The sequence below is a fragment of the Pristiophorus japonicus genome, chromosome 2, assembly GCF_044704955.1.
Source record: "Pristiophorus japonicus isolate sPriJap1 chromosome 2, sPriJap1.hap1, whole genome shotgun sequence".
Lineage (NCBI taxonomy): Eukaryota > Metazoa > Chordata > Chondrichthyes > Pristiophoridae > Pristiophorus > Pristiophorus japonicus.
Genome location: NC_091978.1, coordinates 30,785,835 through 30,812,908, shown reverse-complemented (window position 1 = coordinate 30,812,908; position 27,074 = coordinate 30,785,835). Strand labels below are relative to the sequence as shown.

General features: G+C 47.6%; 1 protein-coding gene across 1 annotated transcript in view; it reads left to right on the top strand.

The window, feature by feature from the left end:
• The window catches only part of ctnna2 (catenin (cadherin-associated protein), alpha 2), a 1,881,920-nt gene that overhangs the window by 56,193 nt on the left and 1,798,653 nt on the right, over positions 1-27,074 (top strand). The window contains exon 2 of the mRNA XM_070866818.1: positions 24,559-24,666. Within this exon, the coding sequence (XP_070722919.1) occupies positions 24,565-24,666 (102 nt within the window). The 5' untranslated portion in view covers positions 24,559-24,564. The remainder of the gene's footprint in view (positions 1-24,558; positions 24,667-27,074) is intronic.

Below are 27,074 nucleotides of genomic sequence, written 5' to 3'. Positions count from 1 at the left end.
ACAGCTGGCAGCTGACGTGGATTGAGAACTGGTTGTCAGACAGGAAGCAAAGAGTAGGAGTAAACGGGTACTTTTCAGAATGGTGGGCAGTGACTAGTGGGGTGCCGCAAGGTTCTGTGCTGGGGCCCCAGCTGTTTACATTGTACATTAATGATTTAGACGAGGGGATTAAATGCAGTATCTCCAAATTTGCGGATGACACTAAGTTGGGTGGCAGTGTGAGCTGCGAGGAGGATGCTGTGAGGCTGCAGAGCGACTTGGATAGGTTAGGTGAGTGGGAAAATGCATGGCAGATGAAGTATAATGTGGATAAATGTGAGGTTATCCACTTTGGTGGTAAAAACAGAGACACAGACTATTATCTGAATGGTGACAGATTAGGAAAAGAGAAGGTGCAATGAGACCTGGGTGTCATGGTACATCAGTCATTGAAGGTTGGCATGCAGGTACAGCAGGCGGTTAAGAAATCAAATGGCATGTTGGCCTTCATAGCGAGGGGATTTGAATACAGGGGCAGGGAGGTGTTGCTACAGTTGTACAGGGCCTTGGTGAGGACACACCTGGAGTATTGTGTACAGTTTTGGTCTCCTAACTTGAGGAAGGACATTCTTGCTATTGAGGGAGTGCAGCGAAGATTCACCAGACTGATTCCTGGGATGGCGGGACTGACCTATCAAGAAAGACTGGATCAACTGGGCTTGTATTCACTGGAGTTCAGAAGAATGAGGGGACCTCATGGAAACGTTTAAAATTCTGACGGGTTTAGACAGGTTCAATGCAGGAAGAATGTTCCCAATGTTGGGGAAGTCCAGAACCAGGGGTCACAGTCTGAGGATAAGGGGTAAGCCATTTAGGACCGAGATGAGGAGAAACTTCTTCACCCAGAGAGTGGTGAACCTGTGGAATTCTCTACCACAAAGTAGTTGAGGCCAATTCACTAAATATATTCCTTACTACTCGGGGGATCAAGGGTTATGGCGAGAAAGCAGGAAGGGGGTACTGAAGTTTCATGTTCAGCCATGAACTCATTGAATGGCGGTGCAGGCTAGAAGGGCTGAATGGCCTGCTCCTGCACCTATTTTCTATGTTTCTATGTTTCTATGTATGACTACAGCATGCGGCACCGGTCAGGCACAGAAAATTGCGCTGATGCGCTTAGCAGGCTTCCGCTAGCCACCACCGAGGGGGCAATGGAGCAAAGCGCTGAGATGGTCATTGCCGTTGAGGTTTTTGACACTGCAGGCTCCCCCATCACAGCCTGCCGATCAAACTCTGGACCAACAGGGACCCCCTCCTATCCATGATAAAGAAATGTGTCCTGACTGGGGAATAGGCTCTCCATCCAAGCTGACTGCTGACTGTGGGGCAGCCGGGTGGTCATGCCCCAGAAAGGGAGGGAACCATTCATCAGGGAGCTCCACAGCGAGCACCCTGGTATTGTGCTAATGAAGGCCATTGCCCGGTCACATGTATGGTGGCCAGGGATTGACTCAGACCTGAAACACTGGGTTCGCAGGTGCACGACATGTGCCCAGCTGGGCAATGCCCCCAGGGAGGCCCCGCTCAGCCCGTGGTCCTGGCCCACTAGGCCATGGTCACGTATCCACGTGGACTATGCGGGGCCGTTCATGGGAAAAAATGTTCTTGATTGTAGTCGATACATACTCGAAATGGATCGAGTGCATCATATTAAACTCGTGCACGACATCCATCACCGTGGAGAGTCTGCACATGGTTTTTGCGACCCACGGCTTGCCGGACATTCTGGTCAGCGACAATGGCCCGTGTTTCACCAGCCATGAATTCCAGGAGTTTGTCGGGTAATGGCATTAAACAAGTCCGGACGGCACCGTTCAAGCCGGCTTCCAATGACCAGGCAGAACGTGCGGTCTAAGTCATAAAACAAGGCATGCTCCGTATCCAGGGACCCTCAAGTACTGCCTATCGCGCCTCCTGCTGGCCGATGGGGCCCATCCGCGCGCACTCACGGGAGTCCTGCCAGCGGGAGTCCTGAAACGCACGCTCAAAACGCGGCTGTCCCTCATTCACCCAAGCCTGGCAGACATTGTTTAGAGCAAGCGGCAGTCCCAAACAGAGTGCCATGATCGAAACTCAAGGGGGAGGTGTGGAGAAATGGATGACCCGGTATTTGTGCTCAACCATGCCCTAGGACCCAAGTGGCTTGAGGGCACTAATTGGTAGAGGGAAATAGGGTCATAGTGGTCAAACTAAACAATGGGCAGATATGCCACAAACAACTGGACCAGGTAAAGAAAAGGTTCAGCATGGATACTGAGGAACCTGAAATAGACCATGGGATGTCAACCACACCACTGCCAGTGAACGAGCAACAAGGACAGTCAACACCATGTAGTGTCCCTGCGGCCAGCCCGGACAGGCCGGAACCAACTCAGGCGACAGACGCATGCCACGGCTCAACCACCACAACCACACTGCGGCGCTCCACGAGAGAGCGTCGACCGCCTGAAAGACTCAATCTTTGACCCAAAGACATTGGGGGGGGAGGTGATGTCATGTTTGTAACCTTCACATAACTGTAACCAATATGTAACAACACTGTACACTGTATGCAACTGTGAAATGCATACCTTGACCACGGGGTGAACTTGTGGGAGACGCTCCTTACCTGGTCAGCCAGAAACTTAAAGGGAGGTTCCACGCAGGCTCAGCACTCCTTGGTCTGGGGAATAAAGCTACATGTCATGAGTGACCTTGTCTGCAGTATATGCCTCGTGTGAATATGTTCTAGAGTTGAGAACTCTACAGTCACCATTTCAGATGATCTGTCTTCCTGTTTTTGCCACCAACGTAGATAACCTCACATTTATCCACCTTGGGCAAATGCAAGGCAGATGCAGTATATTCACTTAACCTGTCCAAGTTCCCCTGCAGCCTCCTAGCATCCTCCTCACAGCTCGCATTGCCACCCAGCTTTGTGTCATCTGCAAACTTGGAGCTATATTGCATTCAATTCCTTCATCTAAATGATTAATGTATATTGTAAATAGCTGTGGTCCCAGCACTCAACCCTGCGGCACCCCACTAGTCAGTGCCTGCCATTCTGAAAAGAACCTGTTTATTCCAACTCTTTGGGCCCAAGTTTCCACACGCGCCTAGAACGGCGCAGTCCCGACCTGGACGCCCGTTTTTCGCGCCACAAAGTGTTGTGTACAGTTTTTGTCTCCTAACCTGAGGACATTCTTGCTATTGAGGGAGTGCAGCGAAGGTTCACCAGACTGATTCCCGGGATGGCGGGACTGACATATCAAGAAAGACTGGATCAACTGGGCTTGTAGTCACTGGAGTTCAGAAGAATGAGAGGGGACCTCATAGAAACGTTTAAAATTCTGATGGGTTCAGACAGGTTAGATGCAGGAAGAATGTTCCCAATGTTGGGGAAGTCCAGAACCAGGGGTCACAGTCTAAGGATAAGGGGTAAGCCATTTAGGACCGAGATGAGGAGAAACTTCTTCACCCAGAGAGTGGTGAACCTGTGGAATTCTCTACCACAGAAAGTTGTTGAGGCCAATTCACTAAATATATTCAAAAAGGAGTTAGATGAAGTCTTTACTACTCGGGGGATCAAGGGGTATGGTGAGAAAGCAGGAATGGGGTACTGAAGTTGCATGTTCAGCCATGAACTCATTGAATGGCAGTGCAGGCTAGAAGGGCCGAATGGCCTGCTCCACCTATTTTCTATGTTTCTAGGTGTGCCCCCGGTGGCAAGTCTTACATTTGGGTAAGGTCAACATACATACATACATAACAGTAGCAATCTCGCCTGAGTCACAGATTGTTGCTTCAAGTTCCACTCCAGTGACTTGAGCACATAATTTAGGCTGACACTTCAGTGCAATCCTGAAGGAGTCGTCCTCATCATAGGCAGTCCCTCGAAATTGAGGAAGACTTGCTTCCACTCTGAGTTCTCATGACTGTACAGTCCAGTATGGGAATTAGTCTCGGTCACAGGTGGGACAGACAGTCGTTGAAGGAAAGGATGGATGGGTGAGCCTGGTTTGCCACATGCTCTTTCAGCTGCCTGTGCTTGTTTTCTGCATGCTCTCTGCGACGAAACTCTGTGCTCAGCGCCCTCCCGGATGCTCTTATTCCACTTAAGGACGGTCTTTGGCCAGGGATTCCCAGGTGTTGGTAGAAATGTTCCACTTTATGAAGGAGGCTTTGAGGGTGTCCTTGAAACGTTTCCTCTGCCCACCTGGGGCTCGCTTGCCGTGTAGGAGTTCCGAATAGAGCGCTTGCTTTGCGAGTCTGTCTGCATGCCTGACAAATGTGGCCCGCCCAAGGAGCTGGCAGAGTGTGGTCAGTGCTTTGATGCTGGGGATGTTGGCCTGATCGAGAACACTGACGCTAGTGCGTCTATCCTCCGAGGGGATTTGCAGGATCTTGCGGAGACATCATTGATGGTATTTCTCCAGCGATTTGAGTGCTGCTCTGTTGGAGGTGCCATCTTTCGGATGAGAAGTTAAACAGCTGCCTCAAGTGGATGTAAAAAAAAAATCTCATGCACTATTTGAAGAGCAGGGGAGTTCTCACCAAATGTTTATTTCCTGACCAATATTTATCCTTCAACCAAGATCACAATAACTGATTATGTGGTACAGCGAGATCTTGAGGTACTTGTACAAGGTTAGTATGCAGGTACAGCAAGTGATCAGGAAGGCCAATGGAATCTTGGCTTTTATTGCAAAGGGGATAGAGTATAAAAGCAGGGACGTCTTGCTACAGTTGTACAGGGTATTGGTGAGGCCACACCTGGAATACTGCGCCATATTTACAGTTTCCATACTTACGAAAGGATATACTTGCTTTTGGAGTCAGTTCAGAGAAGGTTCACGAGGTTGATTCCAAACCTGAAGGGGTTCACTTATGAGGAAAGGCTGAGTAGGTTGTGCCTCTTCTCATTGGCGTTGAGAAGAATGAGGTGTGATCTTATCGAAACGTATAAAATTATGAGGGGGCTTGACCAGGTGGCTGCAGAGAGGATGTTTCCACTGATAGGGGAGACTCGAACTAGAGGGCATAATCTTAGAATAAGGGGCCACTCATTTAAAACTGATGAGAAATTTCTTAGGGTTGTGGATCTGTGGAATTCACTGCCTCAGAGCTGTGGAAGCTGGGGCATTAAATAAATTTAAGAAAGAAAATAGTTTCTTAAACGAGGTAGGAAGCAAAGGGTAATGATGGATATTTTTGTGTTTTGGAAGGATGTTTCCAGTGGGGTTCTGCAGGGCTCAGCACTGGGACCTTGGATTTTTGTGGTATACATCAACGATTTAGATTTGAATATAGGGAGTATGATTAAGAAGTTTGCAGACGACACTAAAATTGGCTGTGTGGTTAATAATGAAGAGGAAAGTCATGGGCTGCAGGAGGATATTAATCTACTGGTCAGGTGGGCAGAGCAGTGGCAAATGGAATTTAATTCGGAGAAGTTTGAGATGATGCACTTTGGGAGGGCTAATAAGACAAGGGTATGCACATTAAGCGGTAGGCCACTTAATATTGTAGATGAACAAAGAGACCTTGGCATGCTTGTCCACAGATCCCTGAAAGTAGCAGGCCAGGTGGTTAAGAAGGCATATGGAATGCTTGCCTTTATTGGCCGAGGCATAGAATATGAGAGCAAGGAGATTATGCTTAAATTGTATAATATTTTGGTTAGGCCACTGCTGGAGTATTGCATGCAGTTCTGGTCGCTGTATTATAGGAAGGACGTGATTGCACTAGAGAGGGTGCGGAGAAGATTTACGAGAATGCTGCCTGTAATGAAGAATCTTAATTATGAGGACAGATTAAATAGGCTGGATTTGTTCTCATTGGAACAGAGGAGGTTGCGAGGGAGACCTCATTGAGATGTACAAAATATTGAGGGGCCTGGACATAGTGGATAGTAAGGGTCTATTTCCATTGGTGGTGGGATCTATTACGAGGGGGCATAGTTTTAAGGTGGTTGGAAAGTTTTGAGGTGGGGGGGGGGTTTCCACGCAGAGGGTTGTGGGGATCTGGAACACACTGCCTAGAAGAGTGGTGGATACAGAAACCCTCACCACTTTTAAGAGATGGTTGGATGGGCACTTAAAGTGCAGTAATCTACAGGTTACGTACCTAGAGCTAGTAATTGGGATTAGACTGGATGACCTTTTGGATGGAGCAGATATAATGGTAAATACTACAGGGAATAGAATACAGCTAGGGTGATCTCCTGGACTAGTTTCGATCGCCTGGATGGGTCGGAGAGGAATTTTCCCAGAATATTTTCTCCCTAAATTGACTTGGGTTTTTCTGGTTTTTTGCGCCTCCCAGAAGATCACTTGGCTCCGGTTGGGGTGGAGTGTAGAATGTTTTCGTATAAGGAGTGTCGCAGTTGTGGTGAGGTGGATTGGTTGGGCTGGGTGCTCTTTGCTGTTCCATCATTTTTCATAGGTTTATATGTAACCTTTAGGGCTGCTGACCAAGGGCCATGTGGTTCTTTGACGGCCGGCGCGGACACGATGGGCCGGAATGACGCTGTAAATTTCTGTTTCTATAAGGGCATAAGGGGTTATGGAGAGCGGGCAGGGAAGTGGACCTGAGTCTATGATTGGATCAGCCATGATCATATTAAATGGCAGAGCAGGCTCGAGGAGCCGTATGGCCGACTCCTGCTCCTAATTATGTTCTTTCGTGGTCATTAGCAATGTCCCACAAACAGAAATGAGATGTCTGCCGATTCGGCTGTTTTACTGACATTGCAATAGTGACTACACTTCAAAAGTACTTTATTGGCTGTAAACTGCTTTGGAATGTCCTGAGGTTATGATACGTGCTATATAACTGCAAGTTCTTCCTTCAGAAGTGTTAACTGATTTTTATCTTGAGATTTGGTCACTGGATAAAAATACAAATTTTGCAAGAGGCAAATAGGTTTCCAAGTCTAAAATTTATAGTGTCATGTATGCAACCATCATGCAATGGAAATCTTCATGCAACTCGTGTACATTGTATTTATAACCGAGAAATGCACACCCTGACTACAGGGGGTGAACTTGTGGGAGACACTCCTCACCTGGGTTTCCAGGTATAAAAGGGGAGGTCCCACCCAGGGTCAGCACTCTTTGGTCCTGGGAATAAAGGTTAAGGTAGTGACTGTCTGCAGTACATGCCTCGTGTGAGTTTGTAGTATGGTGCAGAGACACCACACTTGGTGACGAGAAACGGGAATCACCAAACCACGAGGATAGCCACCGGTAGCACAGGGGAACGTTACGGTGTGGGTGAGGACTGGGACGACTGCGGAAAGACTCCCACAGTGCTTTGTCACGAAGGACTGGCTGGGAACGGCTGACAAGCGGAGGGTGCATCTACTGATCAGCTGCGGATCACAGACGTATGCGATGATGAGAGACATGCTCGCACCCCAAAAGCCAGCAGACAAGTCCTTTTGAAGAGCTCAGCCAGCTGATCCGTGACCATCTCAAGCCGGCGAGTAGTATACAAATGGCCTGGCATCGGTTCTACACGCACCGGCGTCAGGAGGGACAATACATCTCGGACTTCGTTGCGGACCTGCGGCGCTTGGCCAGTCTCTAAGTTCACAGACGCCTGCAGGGGGGAGAAGTTAAGGGACTTTTTCATTGAGGGCATTAATCATGCCGAGATTTTCAGGAAGTTCAGAGGCCAAGGGCTTGACTTTAGAAGGGGCGGCGTTGATAGCTCAGCCCTTCATGGGAAAGAGGAGACCAAGCTAATTTACGCGCGCAGCCCTGCTCCCAATGTGGTGATGGACCAGGGAGTTAACATTGTGAACGTGGCTAGGGACCCCGCAGGCCGCAACAGACTCGAGGGTGGGCCCGTAACAGGGACAATGGAAAGGGGATCGGCAATTCACGCCATTACGAGGAACAGTGCGTCCCACGATGGGACCATTAACACCCACCATCAGAGTGCTTAGAAACAACCAAATGGACAATGAGAGGAATGCCTGGTAACAGTCCCTTTTTTAACAACAATCTCAGCTCATGCTGGAGATGCGGGTGTAGACATACTGCGAAAAGCTGCAGGTTCCAGAAATATACCTGTAGGATTTGTAACGTCAGTGTACACTTGGCCAGGATGTGCAAAAAGGCAGTAGCGAGGCTAATCTGCGAGACAGAGGAACCAGCAGAGGAGTCGGCAATGCAGGATGATGCCTGGGGAAAAGCCATGGATGCTGAAGTTCAGTGAGTTCACGTGGCTGACGTCCACAGCTCATGCACTAAAACGCTACCCACGATGAAAGTTTTATGAATGGCATCCCGGTGCGCATGGAGCTGGATACGGGAGCTAGCCAGTCACTTACGAGCGCCCAAAAATTTGAGACTATGGCCACACAGATCGAGCGGGCCCAAACTGGAACGCATTGAGACGCAGCTTCGGACGTACACCAGAGATCATCCCAGTGCGAGGCAGTGCAAACTTGGTGATAAAACATAATTGGTCACAGAACCGGCTGCCACTCTGGATCATCCCGGGAAATGGCCCCGCGCTCTTGGTGAGGAGTTGGCTAGCCGAGATGAATTGGAAATGGGGGGATGTGCACACCATTTCATCTGTGGAGCGAAGTTCATGCTCTTGGTTCCTACAAAAATTCGGGTCACTGTTTCAACCCGAGTCGGAACGTTCAAGGGCACTAAAGTAGTGATACGCATCACTCCGGACGCTAGACCAGTGCACCACGAAGCCAGAGCAGTGCCGTATGTGATGCGTGAGAAAATTGAAAATGAATTGGACAGGCTGCTCCGAGAGGGCATAATTTCGGCCATTGAATTCAGCGACTGGGCAAGTCCCATCGTTCCTGTCCTTAAAGCAGATGGCTCGGTCAGGATTTGCAGGGACTGCAAAGCCACGATCAACCGAGTGTCGCTGCAAGACCAATACCCGCTCCCGAGAGCGGAGGACCTTTTTGCCACGCTGGCAGGTGGCAAGCTCATCACGAAGCTGGGCCTCACTTCAACCGACATGACTCGGGAACTGGCTGAAGAATCCAAGCTTCTGACCACCATCATGACGCACAAGGGATTATTTATCGACAAGTGTCCGTTTGGCATTCGTTCGGCGGCAGCTATCTTTCAGCAGAACATGGAAAGCTTGCTCAAATCCATTCCTGGAACAATCTTATTCTAAGACGACATCCTTATAATGGTGCGAGACACCAAGGAACACCTCCACAACCTGGAGGCGGTGCTATGCCGACTGGACCGGGTAGGCTTGCGGCTGAAAAAGGCCAAGTGTGTGTTTTTGGGCAGGATGGTTGCCGCAGACGGGATCCAGCCCATTGAATCCAAAACTGAGGCGATCCGCCGGGTGCCCAGGCCCGGGAACATGTCGGAGTTGTGATCATTCCTGGGACTTTTGAACTATTTCAGGAACTTTCTGCCGAACTTTTAAGCACATTGTTGGAGCCGTTACACATGCTCCTGCGTAAAGGTTGTGAATGGCTTTGGGGGGGACTGTCAAGAATGGGCTTTCAATAAGAACATATAACATATAACATAAGAACATAAGAATTAGGAACAGGATTAGCCCATCGAGCCTGTTCCGCCATTCAACAAGATCATGGCTGATCTGGCCGTGGACTCAGCTCCACTTACCCGCCCGCTCCCCGTAACCCTTAATTCCCTTATTGGTTAAAAATGTATCTATCTGTGATTTGAATACATTCAATGAGCTAGCCGCAACTGCTTCCTTGGGCAGAGAATTCCACAGATTCACAACCCTCGGAAGAAATTCCTTCTCAACTCTGTTTTAAATTGGCTCCCTCGTATTTTGAGGTTGTGCCCCCTCGTTCTAGTCTCCCCGACCAGTGGAAACAACCTCTCTGCCTCTATCTTGTCTATCCCTTTCATTATTTTAAATGTTTCTATAAGATCACCCCTCATCCTTCTGAACTCCGAGTAAAGACCCAGTCTACTCAATCTATCATCAGGTAACTCCCTCATCTCCGGAATCTGCCCAGTGAATCGTCTCTGTACCCCCTCCAAAGCTAGTATATCCTTAAGAAAGGTGACCAAAACTGCACGCAGTACTCCAGGTGCGGCCTCACCAATACCCTATACAGTTGCAGCAGGACCTCCCTGCTTTTGTACTCCATCCCTCTCGCAATGAAGGCCAACATTCCATTCACCTCCCTGCTGACCTGCTGCACCTGCAAACTAACTTTTTGGGATTCATACACAAGGACCCCCAGGTCCCTCTGCATCTCAGCATGTTGTAATTTCTCCCCATTCAAATAATAACCCTTTTTTATTGTGTTTTTTTCCCAAGGTGGATGGCCTCAAATCTTAGCCCATTCGCTTAACCTATCTAAATCTCTTTGCAGCTTCTCTGTGTCCTCTACACAACCTGCTTTCCCACTAATCTTGTCATCTGCAAATTTTGTTACACGACACTCTGACCCCTCTTCCAGGTCATCTATGTATATTGTAAACAGTTGTGGTCCCAGCACCGATCCCTGTGGCACACCACTAACCACCGATTTCCAACCTGAAAAGAACCCATTTATCCTGACTCTCTGCTTTCTGTTAGCCAGCCAATTCTCTATCCATGCTAATACATTTCCTCTGGCTCCGCGTACCTTTATCTTCTGCAGTAACCTTTTGTGTGGCACCTTATCGAATGCCTTTTGGAAATCTAAATACACCACATCCATCGTTATATCCTCAAAGAATTCCAGTAAATTAGTTAAACATGATTTCCCCTTCATGAATCCATGTTGCATCTGCTTGATTGCACTATACCCATCTAAATGTCCCGCTATTTCTTCCTTAATGATAGTTTCAAGCATTTTTCCCACTACAGATGTTAAACTAACCGGCCTATAGTTACCTGCCTTTTGTCTGTCCCTTTTTTAAACAGAGGCGTTACATTAGCTGCTTTCCAATCCGCTGGTACCTCCCCAGAGTCTAGAGAATTTTGGTAGATTATAACGAATGCATCTGCTATAACTTCCGCCATCTCTTTTAATATCCTAGGATGCATTTCATCAGGACCAGGGGACTTGTCTACCTTGAGTCCCATTAGCTTGTCCAGCACTACTCCCCTAGTGATAGTGATTGTCTCAAGGTCCTCCCTTCCCACATTCCTGTGACCAGCAATTTTTGGCATGGTTTTTGTGTCTTCCACTGTGAAGACCGAAGCAAAATAATTGTTTAAGGTCTCAGCCATTTTCACATTTCCCATTATTAAATCCCCCTTCTCATCTTCTAAGGGACCAACATTTACTTTAGTCACACTTTTCCATTTTATATATCTGTAAAAGCTTTTACTATCTGTTTTTATGTTTTGCGTGGAACCTGCTGTGTTCTAACAAACTGTTGACTTTATATGACCCCTGTTTTTAAAAAAAAACTGGTTTTAACGTGCGATGCATCGTCCTATGGGGTTTTAGTGTGTGTTGCTGCAGAGTAATGACGACTGCCGACTCCAACCAGTGGCTTCTGCTTCCAGGTCACTCTCCCAGGCAGAGCGTGGATACGGCATGGTCGAAAAGGAAGCACTCGCTTGTGTTTACAGTGTGAAAAAGATGCACCAGTACCTTTTCGAGCTAGAGACGGACCACAAGCCGTTAACATCCCTGTTGTCCGACAGCAAGGCTGTCGATGTCAATGCGTCGGCTCGCATACAACGATGGGCTCTCACGCTGGCTGCGCATGATTACACCATACTGCACTGGCCAGGCACCGAAAATTGCGCTGACTCGCTCAGCAGGCTCCCACTGGCCACCACCGAGGGGGCAGCGGAGCAAAGCACTGAGATAGTCATTGCCGTTGAGGCTTTTGACACCGCAGGCTCCCCCATCACAGCCCGCCAGATCAAACTCTGGACCAACAGAGACCCCCTCCTATCCATGATAAAGAAATGTGTCCTTTCTGGGGATTGGGCGCCCGCACAGAGGTCAGACCGTTTCAGAGACTGATGGATGAGCGCTCAATCCAAGCCGACTGCCTGCTATGGGGCAGCCGGGTAGTCATGGCCAAGAAAGGCAGGGAAGTGTTCATCAGGGAACTCCACAGCGAGCATCCTGGCATCGTGTTAATGAAGGCCATTGCCCGGTCACATGTATGGTGGCCGGGGATTGACAGACCTGGAACACTGGGTTCGCAGGTGCATGACGTGTGCCCAGCTGGGCAATGCCCCCAGGGAGGCCCCGCTCAACCCGTGGCCCTGGCCCACCAGGCCATGGTCACGTATTCACGTAGACTATGTTGGCCCGTTCATGGGGAAAATGTTCCTGATCGTTGTCGATGCATGCTCGAAATGGATTGAGTGCATCATATTAAACTCGTGCACGACATTCATCACCGTGGAGAGTCTGCGTACGGTTTTCGCGGCCCACGGCTTGCCGGACATCTTGGTCAGCGACAATGGCCCGTGTTTCACCAGCCATGAATTCCAGGAATTTATGTCGGGCAATGGTATCAAACAAGTCCGGAAGCGCCGTTCAAGCCGGCTTCCAATGGCCAGGCGGAACATGTGGTCCAAGTCATAAAATACGGCATGCTACGCATCCAAGGACCCTCCCTTCAGTACCTCCTGCTCTCCTAAAGGTCCCGCCCGCAGTCGCTCACTGGAGTCCCGCCAGCAGAACTCATGAAACGCGCGCTTAAAACGCGCTGTCCCTCATTCACCCAGCCCTGGCAGACATTGTTGAGGGCAAGCGCCAGTCCCAAACAGAGTTCCACAATCGAAACTCAAGGGGGAGATGTATAGAAGTGGATGACCCGGTATTTGTTCTTAACCATGCTTTGGGAGCCAAGTGGCTTGGGGGCACAGTAATTGGCAAAGAAGGGAATAGTCATAGTGGTCAGACTAAATAATGGGCAGATATGCCGCAAACACTTGGACCAAGTAAAGAAAAGGTTCAGCATAGACACGGAGGAACCGATAGAGCGTGAGATGTCACCCACACCACTGCCAGTGGATGAGCAACGAGGACAATCCACAGCATGCACAGTCCTTGCGGACAGGCCGGAATCACCTCAGGTGACAGACTCATGCCGAGGCTCAGCCACCAGAGCCACAACTGTGGCGCTCCACGAGAGAGCGTCGACCACCTGAAAGACTTAACCTTTGACTCAAAGACGTAAGGGGTTGGTGATGTCATGTATGTAACCTTCATGTAACTGTAACCTTCATGCAACTCCTGTACACTGTATTTATAACCTAGAAATGCACATCCTGACCACAGGGGGTGAACTTGTGGGAGACACTCCTCACCTGGGTTTCCAGGTATTAAAAGGGATGTCCCACCCAGGGTCCGCACTCCTTGGTCCTGGGAATAAAGGTTAAGGTCACGTAGTGACTGTGTCTGCAGTACATGCCTCGTGTGAGTTTGTAGTACGGTGCAGGGACACCACATAGAGCTGTATTATATTTTTCTAAAATATAACCACCTGTTGTCAATTCAGAAACATCTTCAAATAATTGAATCAGGTTGATGAAATGATCAGTAACCAAACTGAAATGCAAGCATGATCTTGTGTCAGTGTGATTTCACTGATATCATTCTTGCTTCTCAGGTTGTGGATTCAGGCCCACTCCAGGGCATCAGCACACATAGGCAACTCCTATGGTATACTTAGTGCTGCATTGTCAGACATTAAGTAGAGACCTTGTCTACCTGTACTGGCCGTTTATGTGGACTTCAGATTCTATGATATTTAAAAAAAAATGTTGCCATATATGACAACAACTTACTGTGTCAGTGTTTTGGGGCATTACCAAATTCAGGCAGACTGGCTTCTACCTGACTTATGGAAGATATAATCATAGACAGTCCCTTGGAATCGAGGAAGATTTGCTTCCACTCCTGAAGTGAGTTCTTTGGTGGCTTAACAGTCCAATATGAGAGCCACAGACTCTGTCACAGGTGGGACAGATAGTCGTTGAGGGAAGGGGTGGGTTGGACTGGTTTGCCGCACGCTCTTTCTGCTGTCTGCGCTTGATTTCTGCATGCTCTCAGCGTTGAGCCTCGATGTGCTCAGCGCTCTCGAGGATGCAGTTCCTCCACTTAGGGCGGTCTTGGGCCAGGGACTCCCAGGTGTCAATGGGGATGTTGCACTTTATCAGGGAGGCTTTGAGGGTGTCCTTGTAGCATTTCCACTGCCTACCTTTGGCTCGTTTGCCGTGAAGGAGCTCCGACTAGAGCACTTGCTTTGGGAGTCTGGCATGCGGACTATGTGGCCTGCCCAGCGGAGCTGATCGAATGTGGTCAGTGCTTCAATGCTGCGGATGTTAGCCTGAACGAGGACGCTGATGTTGCTGCGGCTGTCCTCCCAGTGGATTTGTAGGATCTTGCAGAGACATCGGTGGTGGTATTTCTCCAGCAACCTAAGGTGTCTACTATACATGGTCCATGTTTCGGAGCCATACAGGAGGGCAGGTATTACTACAGCCCTGTCGACCATGAGCTTGGTGGCAGTTTTGAGGGCCTGGTCTTCAAACGCACTCTTCCTCAGGCGGTCAAAGGCTGCACTGATGCACTAGAGGCGATGTTTCTAGGGCTATCACCGTATAGCTAAAATGTTACAGAAAAGGCAATTGCAGAAAAACTAATGTTTATATTGAATATACTTTACAGTATAGTGTGAAAGTATTTCAATAATTAATATAATATGTTGAATTAGTTCATGAAGTGGTGAAAGGAACCTTGCCAAAATGGCTTATTTCCCAATATTGGAGTGTCGGAATCACTAAAACAAGATTTTTGGATTAAGTGTAAAATGTACTGTAGTACCTTGTTCCTTTGGCTAGTTCTTGGATAAATTAGGGTTTCAAACTTGCAGTTTAAGATAAAACTGGATAAATGCATAGTGAAAATTGTGATCATACATAAATTGAATCTGACTTTTTACAGGGGAAATGCTGTGTTTAAAGCATGGTTGGAGGTTTCATGTGATGTGTTTACAGGAAAATATTTTTAAAGGAGTTAATGTGTTTAGACTGTTATCATCATCGTTATAGAATCAACGCTGATGTGTTCCCTCTCTCTCTCTCTCTCTCTCTCTCTCTCTCTCTCTCTCTCTCTCTCTCTCTCTCTCTCTCATTGCCCCTCTTCCGCCTCCGCCCCCCATCCGTCGCTGTCCTCCCTCCGTCGCCGCTGTCCTCCCTCCGTCGCCGCCCCCCCCCCCCCCCGTCGTCCTCCTTGGGGAGAGAGAAACATTGAGCTCCATTTCCTGTGAGGGTCGGTAACCGCAATTTCACGGCTGGGGCGTAACTGAATTTTGCTCCCTATGCCTTTTGTCTTGTGCATGCAGTAATTCAGTAGACTGAATACTGTAAACTCTGAACAGGTACCAACCTGGCTCTACTTTATTAGGGCCCGAAGTGATTACAAATTAAAAGATAGCTGGCCTTTTATACCTGGGCCTCGCACACATGCGCATAGCCCAATGACTTCCGACAGTGGCGCAACCTGGTGGCTAGTAAAGCCAAGCATACGTACTTGACAATATCCCCCTTTCAGATATTCGTAACGGTCTTTTTACAAATTGAGACGGTCTGGGGCTTTCCGCTCCCGAATTGAATGTCTCAGTTCAACTCCAGCCTTGGGCGAGCGTTCTGAATCTGTTATGACTGGAGTTGGATAGCTGATATGATGGGAGTGGCAATGACCATGTCAGTAATTGAAAGTCCAGATTCATTGATGACAGCGGAGTCCTCTGATGACTGAGGGTGGGTTGGTTGGTCACTGTGTCTTCCTCAATGTTCTTGTTCATCTGTGTGCCGCAGCTTTATCTGATTGACATGTTTCCTGCATGTCTGCCCATTCTTGAGTTTGACGATAAGCACTCTGTTACCCTCCTTGGCCATAACAGTACCAGCGCTCCATTTGGGACCTTGCCCATAATTCATTACATACGCAGAATCATTGATAGAAATGTCGCGTGACACAGTAGTGCGATCATGATGCCCTTGCTGACTTTGACGTCTGTATTCGACACTGGGTGGACAAGAGCGAGCCTGGTCTTGAGACCTCTCCATCAATAGTTCAGCAGGGGAGACCCCGGTAAGCGTATGGGGTCTTGTCCTGTAACTAAGCAATATGCATGGCAAGCGAGTTTGCAGTGAAGCTTGAATTACACATTTCATATTCTGCTTGATGGTTTGGACCGCACGCTCTGCTTGTCCATTGAATTGTGCTGACCTCATGTTTGATACCATTGAGTTTCATGAACTCTTGAAACTCCATACTGGTGAAGCAAGATCTGTTGTCGCGTACAACGATGTTGGGCAGACCATACGTAGCAAACATGACACGAAGGTCCTCGATGGTAGCTGTGGATGTGCTGGATGACATGGTTGCGTACACTATCCATTTGGATTAAGCATCCACAACAACTAAGGACATCTTTCCCAGGAAGGGACCTGCAAAGTCCATGTGGATCCTGGGCCATGGTTAGATGGCCACGACCACAGACTCAGCGGCGATTCTGCTAGTGCTTTACTAAGCTGTATGCAAGTGTTACACTAATGCACACTTGATTCCAGATCAGAGTCAATTCCAGGCCACCATACATGAGACCTGGCAATGGCTTTCATCATGACAATACTGGGATGCGTGCGATGTAGATCAGGCACAAATTTCTCTCTGCCTTTCTTGGGCATAACAGCACGATTATCCCACAGTATACAATGTGATTGAATGAATAGTTTGTCTTTGCAAAGGATGTAAGGTTTGGTGTCTCACATTTGCTTGGATATGGCAGACCAATCACCACTAAGAATACAATGTTTCACAACCGACAATATCGGGTCCTGGCTGATCCAAGTCTTAACTTGTTGGGCCGTGACACGGGTTCCTTTACTTTCAAAAGCATCCATGACTAACAGTAGGTCTGCCGCTTGTGGCGTTTCCACTTCCGGTGTGGGCAACGGCAGACGGCTCAGTGCATCGGCACAATTCTCGGTGCCAGGTCTATGGCGAATGACATAAGCATCGGCAGATAATGTCAGCGCCCACCTCTGGATGTGGGACGATGCATTGGTATTGATACCTTTTGTTTTCGGAAATCAATGAAATGAATGGCTTGTGATCTATTTCCAGTTCAAACCGAAGACCAAACAGGCACTGATGCATCTTTTTAACTCCATACACACAGGCTAATGCTTTTTTCTCTACCATGCTGTAGGCTCTTTTTCCGCCTTTGACAAACTTATTGAAGCATATGCAACAGGTTGTAATTTGCCCGACTCATTAGCTTGTTGGAGCACGCAACTAACTCCATATGACGAAGCATCACAGGCCAATACTAGACGCTTACACGCATCATAATATACCAGCAGCTTGTTAGAGCAAAGCAGATTAGTAGCTTTCTCAAAAGCTCTATCTTGAGACGCACCCCAAACCCAGTTGTCGCCTTTCCTTAGCAGCATATGCTGTGGCTCTAATAAGATGCTCAATCCAGGTAAGAAATTACCGAAGTAGTTGAGTAGATCAAGGAACGAATGCAGCTCCGTCACATTTTGAGGCTTGGGTGCATTTTTGATGACCTTTGTTTTCGAGTCCGTAGGCCTGATGCCATCAGCAGCAATTTTCCTCCCCAGAAATTCGACTGTCGGTGACCTGAAAACGCACGTTAAGCGTTTCAGTCTGTGTCCCACTTTGTCCAGATGATGTAGAATCTCTTCCAGGTTGTTCAGATGTTTGGCATAGTCACAACCTGTGACCAGTATGTCATTTTTAAACATGACAGTTCTGGGGACAGACTTCAGTACTCTCTCCATGTTCCTCTAAAATAGCTGCAGCCGAGCGAATTCCAAAAGGGCACCTGTTGTAGATAAACAGTGCTTTGAGTGTTAATGCACGTAAGTTTCTTCGATGTGTCGACCAGCTCCTGTGTCATGTAGGCCGACATCAGATCCAGTTTAGTGAACGACTTCTCCCCGGATTCCATTGCAAACAGATCATTAGCCTTCGGTAACTGGTATTGATCCTGTATCAAAACTCTGTCTCCACAAATCCGGCCAGTGCCATCAATTTTCAACACAGGAACATTGGGGTTGGCCCATTCGTTAAATTTGACTGGTGATATGATCCCTTCACGCTGGAGTCTGTCCAGTTCGATTTCGACCTTCTCCCTCAACATGTACGGAACTGCCCGAGCTTTATGATGGACGGGCAGTTCTGTACATGTTGAGGGAGTCCACGTGGATCTGTACCTTGGCTCCCGTGAAATTGCCGATGCCTTGTTCAAACAGCGAGGGGAACCTGCTCAGCACTTGAGCACATGGAGTATCCCCCTCCAACGACGACGCTTTGATCTCGTTCAAGTTCCATTTGATTTTTTCTAACCCGTTCCTGCCGAACAGAGTTGTACCATTGCCTGGAAAAAATCCATAACGGTAAATCGTGAACCGTACCATCATGTGACAACTTGACTACTGCACTGCCAATCACCGTTATGAGTTTTTTAGTGTACGTACGCAACTTGGCATTGACTGGATTCAGTTAGGCCTCATAGCCTTAGTATCCCACAGCCTGATTAATGTCCTCTGGCTCATTATTGATTGACTCGCAACTGTGTCCAATTCCATCGATATCGGCACGCCAAGTTTTACATTAATCATTATCGGTTGGCTCTTTGTTAGGAACAAATACAGTCCATACACTTCCTCCCCTGGTATGTCGGATTGGATATCCAGATCCGCGCTAGACTGGTCATTATCCTCCACGTGGTGTGTCGCAGCACGCTTGCTCAGTTGCGGACACATGCGCTGGATATGGCCCACTCTAGAACAGCCTTTACAAATATACTGTTTAAACCGACACTGATGATGCCGATGATATCCCCTACAACGCCAACATGGTGATATCAGATTCCCGTTGGCGGATTTTGAGCAGGTTTCACACACGCAGTCGGGTAGACCCTACCAGATGCAGCTCTGCCAAACGACGATACTATCTTGTTTAGAGTATTTGCTGAGTTCCGATTTTTCAATGATACCTGCTTTAAGCTTTTGTCCGTCATGCATGATTGGGCAATCGTGATGGCCTTGCTCCAATCCAGTGTCTCCGCCGTCAGTAGCTTACGCAGGATCACCTCGTGGTTGATGCCGATTACAAAAGTCCCGCAGCATGTCTGCCAATGCAGTTTCGAACTTGCATGGTCCAGCTTTCGACTTCTTAGATCGGCAACGAATTCCGATATATCGTGGCCCTCAGAACGAACGTGCATATAGAATCGATATCTTGAAATGATGCCTGAATCTGGTTTGAGATGGTCACGGACAAGAGCACACAATGTTTTATAATCCTTGTCCATTGGACTTGAGGGCGAGAGGTGATTCTTTGAGTCCATAAATTTTCAGACCGTGAGGAGGACCGCCCAGCGCCGAACTGCGTCTGCCTTTTTCTACATTTTGTTGGCCACGAGGTACTGGTTCAAGCGGGCAACAAAGTCTGCCCAATAGTTCCCTCCACGAATCATTCCAGAATTCCAATTGTGCTCATTTTTGCATGCGAAGGTTCTTGTTACCTCGTCGCCAAATGTTGTGTATTCAATAACTCAAAAGACTGAATACTGTAAACTCTGAACAGGTACAAACCTGGCTCTACTCTACCAAAAGGATTACATTACAAGATGGCTGGCCTTTTATACCTGGGCCGCGCACATGTGCGCACAACCCAATGACCTCTGACAGTGGCGCCACCTAATGGCTAGTAAACCCGAGCATACATGTGACATTCCCAATATTTCGATGGCTCATCCACAACTGGATGTTACCAAGCCGTCTGACAGTGAAGGGGCAGGAGGACAATGTTTTTTTTTATCTTAAGAATTATTCCCGAAGTACTTGTGCCAGTTTAAAAATTACTCAATTGTTTGAAACATAGAAACATAAAAATAGGTGCAGGAGTAGGCCATTCGGCCCTTTGAACCTGCATCGCCATTCAATAAGAGCATGGCTAATCATTCATTCAGTACCCCTTTCCTGCTTTTTCTCTCCATACCCCTTGATCCCCTTAACCGTAAGAGCCATATCTAACTCCCTCTTGAATATATCCAGTGAATTGGCATCAACAACTCTCTGGCAGGGAATTACACAGGTTAACAACTCTGAGTGAAGAAGTTTCTCCTCATTTCAGTCCTAAATGACCTACCACTTATCCTAAGACTACGTACCCTGGTTCTGGACTTCCCCCAACATCGGGAACATTCTTCCCGCATCTAACCTGTCCAGTCCTGTCAGAATCTTCTGCTTCTATGAGATCCCCTCTCATCCTTCTAAACTCCAGTGAATAAAGGCCCAGTTGATCCAGTCTCTCCTCGTATGACAGCCCAGCCATCCCTGGAATCAGTCTGGTGAACCTTCGCTGCAGTCCCTCAATAGCAAGAACGTCCTTCCTCAGATTAGGAGACCAAAACTGAACACAATATTCCAGGTGAGGCCTCACTAAGGCCCTGTACAACTGCATTAAGACCTCCCTGCTTCTATATTCAAATCCCCTAGCTATGAAGGCCAACATACCATTTGCCTTCTTTACCGCCTGCTGCACCTGCGTACCCACTTTCAGTGACTGATGAACCATGACACCCAGGTCTCGTTGCACCTCCCCTTTTCCTAGTCTGCCACCATTCAGATAATATTCTTAGCGTCCTCCTCACAGCTCACACCGCCACCCAGTTTAGTGTCATCTGCAAACTTGGACATATTACACTCTGCCTTCATGCAAATCGTTAATGTATATTGTAAAGAGTTGAGGTCCCAGCACTGAGCCCTGCGGCACTCCACTCGTCACTGCCTGCCATTCTGACAAGGACCCGTTTATCCCGACTCTGCTTCCTGTCTGCCAACCAGTTCCTTGTCCACGTCAGTATGTTAGCTCCAATACCATGTGCTTTGATTTTGCATAACAATCTCTTGTGCGGGACCTTGTCAAAAGCCTTTTGAAAGTCCAAATACACCACATCCACTGGTTCTCCCTTGTCCACTCTACTAGTTACATCCTCAAAAAATTCCAGAAGATTCGTCAAGCATGATTTCCCTTTCATAAATCCATGCTGACTTGGTCCAATCCTGTCACTGCTTTCCAAATGCACTGCTATTTCATCCTTCATGATTTGATTCCAACATTTTCCCCACTACTGATGTCAAGCTAATCAGTCTTTCATACCCGTTTTCTCTCCCTCCTTTTTAAAAAGTGGTGTTACATTAGCTACCCTCCAGTCCATGCGAACAGATTCAGAGTCGATAGACTGTTGGAAAATGATCACCAATGCATCCACTATTTCTAGGGCCACTTCCTTGAGCACTCTGGGATGCAGACTATCAGGCCCTGGCCTTCAATCCCATCAATTTCCCTAACACTATTTCCCACCTAATAAGGATATCCTTCAGTTCCTCCTTCTCACTAGATCCACTGTCCCCTCGTACCTTTGGAAGGTTATTTGTATCTTCCTTCGTGAAGACAGAACCAAAGTATTGGTTCAATTGGTCTGCCATTTCTTTATTCCCCATTATACTTTCACCTGAATCCGACTGCAAGGGACCTATGTTTGTCTTTAGTAATCTTTTACACTTCACACATTTATAGAAGCTTTTGCAATCAGTTTTTATATTCCCTGCAATCTTCCTCTCGTACTCTATTTTCTCCCTCTTAATTAAACCTTTAGTCCTCCTCTGAATTCTAAATTTCTCAGTCCTCAGGTTTGTTGCTTTTTCTAGCCAATTTATATGCCTCTTCCTTGGCTTTTATACTATCCTTAATTTCCTTTCTTAGCCATGGTTGAGCCACCTTCCCAGTTTTATTTTTTTTTTTGAAAATCGTTCCAATTCTTTGTCAAATCACAAACGCCAGAGGTCACCTTGGGCCCATTCAAGGATCACTCTGCGCCAATGCTCTTAGCCAAAAGGCCTAGAGCCACTGCACCGTTCCTGGAAGTACTGCAATACCAGGTTCGTGCCATGGAGGTGGATGGGTCAGGTCCTCGACACATCTCCGTGGAGGTGGATGGGTCAAACCACCCCACCCACCTCCTATTTCCAAAAAAGCAAGCATATACCTTCCTGATCCAGGGAGAACCACCTTGGGGTTATGGTGGTTACTCCCCTGTCAGGTCAGTTACGCATGATCTTAACTACTCCAGAAAGGGATGTACATTTGCTGAAGTTCATCCATGTGATCTTTAAATGTTTGCCATTCCTTATCCACTGTCAACCCTTTAAGTATCATTTGCCAGTCTATTCTAGCCAATTCACGCCTCATACTGTCGAAGTTACCTTTCCTTAAGTTCAGCACCCGAGTTTCCAAATTAACTTTGTCACTCTCCATCTTCATATGGTAGAATTCCTTATCACTTTTCCCCAAGGGGGCCTCGCACAACAAGATTGCTAATTAGTCCCTTCTCATTATACATCACCCAGTCTAGGATGGCCAGCTCCCTGTTTGGTTCCTTGACATATTGGTCTAGAAAACCATCCCTAATACACTCCAGGAAATCCTCCTCCATCGCATTGCTACCAGTTAGGTTAGCCCAATCAATGTGTAGATTAAAGTTGCCCATGATTACTGCTGGAGCTTTATTACACACATTCCTTATTTCTTGTTTGATGCTGTCCCTAACCTCACTACTACTATTTGGTGGTCTATACACAACTCCAAGCGTTTTCTGCCCTTTGGAATTCCGCAGCTCCACCCATACCGATTCCACATCATCCAGGCTGATGTCCTTCCTTACAATTGCATTGATTTCATCTTTAACCAGCAATGCCACCTCGCCTCCTTTTTCCTTTCTGTCTATCCTTCCTAAATGTTGAATACCCTTGGATGTTGAATTCCCAGCCTTGGTCCCCCTGGAGCCATGTCTCCGTGATGCCAATCACATCGTATCCGTTAACTGCTATCTGCGCAGTTAATTCATCCACCTTATTCCGAATACTCCTCGCATTGAGGCACAGAGCCTTCAGGTTTGTTTTTTTAAACACACTTTGCCCCTTTAGAATTTTGTGGCCCTTTTTTCTTTTTGCCTTGGGTTTCTCTGCCCTCCACTTTTATCATTCTCCTTCCTATATTTTGCTTCTGACTCAATTTTATTTCCCTCTGTCTCCCTGCATAGGTTCCCATTCTCCTGCCATATTAGTTTAACTCCTCCCCAACAGCACTAGCAGACACTTCCCACCTCGGACATTGGTTCTGGTCCTGACCAGGTGCAGACTGTCCAGTTTGTACTGGTCCTGCCTCCCCCAGAACCGGGATGTCCCAAGAATTTGAATCCCTCCCTTCTGCACCACTCCTCGAGCCACGTATTCACCGAGCTATCCTGCGATTTCTACTCTGACTAGCACGTGGCACTGGTAGCAATCCTGAGATTACTACTTTTGAGGTCCTACTTTTTAATTTAGCTCCTAGCTCTCTAAATTCGCCTCGTAGGACCTCAACCAGTTTTTTACTTATGTCATTGGTACCTATATGCACCACGACAACTGGCTGTTCACCCTCCCTTTTCAGAATGTCCTGCACCTGCTCCGAGACATCCTTGGCCCTTGCACCAGGGAGGCAACATACCATCCTGGAGTCTCGGTTGCGGCCGCAGAAACGCCCATCTATTCCCCTTACAATTGAATTCCCATCATTATTGCTCGCCCACTCTTTTCCTGCCCTCCTGTGCAGCAGAGCCAGCCATAGTGCCATGAACTTGGCTGCTGCTGCCCTCCCCTGATGAGTCATCCCCCTCAACAGTACTCAAAGCAGTGTATCTGTTTTGCAGGGGGATGACTACAGGAGACTCCTGCTCTACCTTCCTTGCTCTACTCTTCCTGGCTCTACTCTTCCTGATGGTCACCCATTCCCTTTCTGGCTGTATACCTTTTACCTGCGGTGTGACCAACTCGCTAAACATGCTATTCAGGTCATTCTCAGCATCTTGGATGCTCCAGAGTGAATCCACCCGCAGCTCCAGTGCCGCAATGCGGTCTGTCAGGATCTGCAGGCCGATATACTTCCAGCACACGTAGTCGTCAGAGACACTGGAAGTGTCCGAGTTCCCACATAGTACAGGAGGAGCATAACACGTGTCCGAGCTCTCCTGCCATGACTTAACCCTTAGATACACTTAAATTGGCAACAACAATGTTAAAAGTTTACTTACTGATATTGAAAAGTAAAAGAAAAACTGCTTACCAATCACTTACCCCCTTGGCCTTTCGTTTTCTTTCAACTTCTTTTTTGCCTTCTCCCTGTAGCTCCACGCACCTCCTCGACGCTGGGCCCCGGAATCCCTGCTGTGCCTTTTATAGGTGCATTTTGCCCAGAAATAATAATCCATGAGTTGAATAGAGTGATGGGACTAATTTCTATCAAATATTTCAAGGAAGAGATGATTAAATTCCTTGTTTAGCATTCAGTAGTTAGCAGATGACAATTTGCCATCAACTTCAGCATGATGTTTGCCTTCCAGTCTGTTGTTCAGAATGATTATTTTACAGATCTGCAGTTTTGAATATGGCAAGTTTTTAAAAAAAAACTTTATATTTTTTACAAAATGTAACTTTTTCTTTCAGTCAAACATGACCACTGCAACCTCGCCGATTCTGTTAAAATGGGATCCCAAAAGCCTGGAAATACGGACTGTGACAGTAGAACGATTACTGGAACCACTGGTCACACAGGTAAGAAAATCAGAATTTCTTTTCAGTAACAGCTTCCCTGATGCAAATCTCAAAACACTGAATTTGGCAAATCATTTTGCTTACAATGCTATAAGAATAAAAAGGAACAGCATGAACCAGATATAGGATTCTATATTACTAGGAAAGTTGGAGATTAGGAAGCTGTTGGTGAAATTCTTATTTCCCTCAACCCCCCCCCCCCCCCCCCAACCTCCCAATATTTATAGAAAAAACAAATAATTAGCTTTTGATAGAAGCTACTATATTGTAGTTTACAGAAATTCCTTTGCTGAAATTACCAGTGATCGTGCATAGCATTCTGATGGTATAATGCTATTTCAAAATGCATGATATAGGATGCTATTAATTTAAACCTACCACAGTTTTAACGAATATATTATCTGTATAAATGTAAAGCTAAAGCTCACAAAGGTTTTTTATGATGGTTGCAAGCCTATGGTGTGTCTAGGTTCTGGGGAATTATTTTTGTGATAATTAAGCCATGAAGTCATCGAAGATGTTGTTTTGGTGTACATAAGAACATAAGAATTAGGAACAGGAGTGGGCCATCTAGCCATTCGAAAAGATCATTGCTGATCTGGCCGTGGACTCGGCTTCACTTACCCGCCCGCTCCCCATAACCCTTAATTCCCTTATTGGTTAAAAATCTATCTATCTGTGATTTGAATACATTCAATGAGCTAGCTGCAACTGCTTCCTTGGGCAGAGAATTCCACAGATTCACAACCCTCTGGGAGAAGAAATTCCTTCTCAACTCGGTTTTAAATTGGCTCCCCCGTATTTTGAGGCTGCGCCCCCTAGTTCTAGTCTCCCCGACCAGTGGAAACAATCTCTCTGCCTCTATCTTGTCGATCCCTTTCATTATTTTAAATATTTCTATAAGATCACCCCTCATCCTTCTAAACTCCAACGAGTAAAGACCCAGTCTACTCAATCTATCATCATAAGGTAACCCCTCATCTCCGGAATCAGCCTCGTGAATCGTCTCTGTACCCCCTCCAAGGCTAGTATATCCTTCCTTAAGTAAGGTGACCAAAACTGCACGCAGTACTCCAGGTGCGGCCTCACCAATACCCTATACAGTTGCAGCAGGACCTCCTGCTTTTGCACTCCATCCCTCTTGCAATGAAGGCCAACATTCCATTCGCCTTCCTGATTGCCTGCTTCACCTGCAAACTATCCTTCTGTGATTCATGCACAAGGACCAATTGTGGAGCAGTGGAGGCGTGTCCTGCACAGTTGGAGTTGGAGCTGTGAGCAGTGAGAGGAGCAGCTATCAACCTTAGCTCCTGTTTGGAAGGCCTGGAGTGAGCCCTGAGACCAGCCCAGGAAGAGAAGGAAGGAAGGGGCTTCACCACCAACTTTCACCCAGAGGGAGAGGAGGAAGCAGAAAACATTTAACAATTTACCACTTCTGCAAAGAGTTGGAGAGAGGGGGAAAGACCAACAAACATCCGGTGTGGAAGGAGGGAGACTCTACCATTCAACAGGTGGGTGTATTGGTGCAGTCCCAAAAAGACTTTGTTGAATCGGTGGGGGGAGGAAAGAAGACCACTGAGGGCCGGAACATCGCGGGGGGTGTGTGTGTGTGGAAGTGTGTGTGGGGGGCCTTGTTACAACTAGGCCCCACACACAACTGAACCCCCCCCCCCTCCCCAATTGCCTAGACTTGGATAGCTGGAGCTACCAGGCTGAAGATTTTCCTTAATCACCCTATTAAACATCATTAGGAGTGTGTGCCTGGTGGCTCGAGCTGCCCCAGGTGAAGACATCTTCTCCCCTCACCTGAAGACCAACCCAAAGACTGTGTGTTTGTTTTGCCATCTGGGGATTGCACCCACCCACAGCTGCGAGGGGAGACCTGCCCTCTCAGTTTCCCCCCCCCTTCCCACCCCCCTCTCTCTTTCTCTGTTTCTCTGTTTCTCCCCTCTCTCTGTGAGGCCCCTTCCTCCTAATTTTAAAAAAACCCAATTGAGACAACTGAGCAGAGGGAGCAAGGCCCCTCCCCAATTGCCAACTAGGGGAGAGGTGTGCCTCATTAAGGGCTCCTCTGCTCAGTCAATATACAAGAGGCCAATAAAGACCATTAAGGCCTGTGACTTTGGGGTGGGTGTAGCCCTTAAAGGGACCCCGTGATGGCGACCCCATCCACGCCAGTGGCAGGGCCAGCAAGGACATATGCGCAGGTGGCAACCGCTTCCACGGCACCTCCTGCGCCACCCGCTGCCCTGCCACCATTCAGATTAATCACAAAAAAACACGTGGTCAAGGGCTACACTCACCCCACAATGACCATCGAGGAGTGCGTGCGGGCGATGGCTGGGGTAGTCGGCCCCTCGGCCATTGTTGCAGCCTCCAAGATGTCTGGAAAGGCCGTGTTCTTCCTG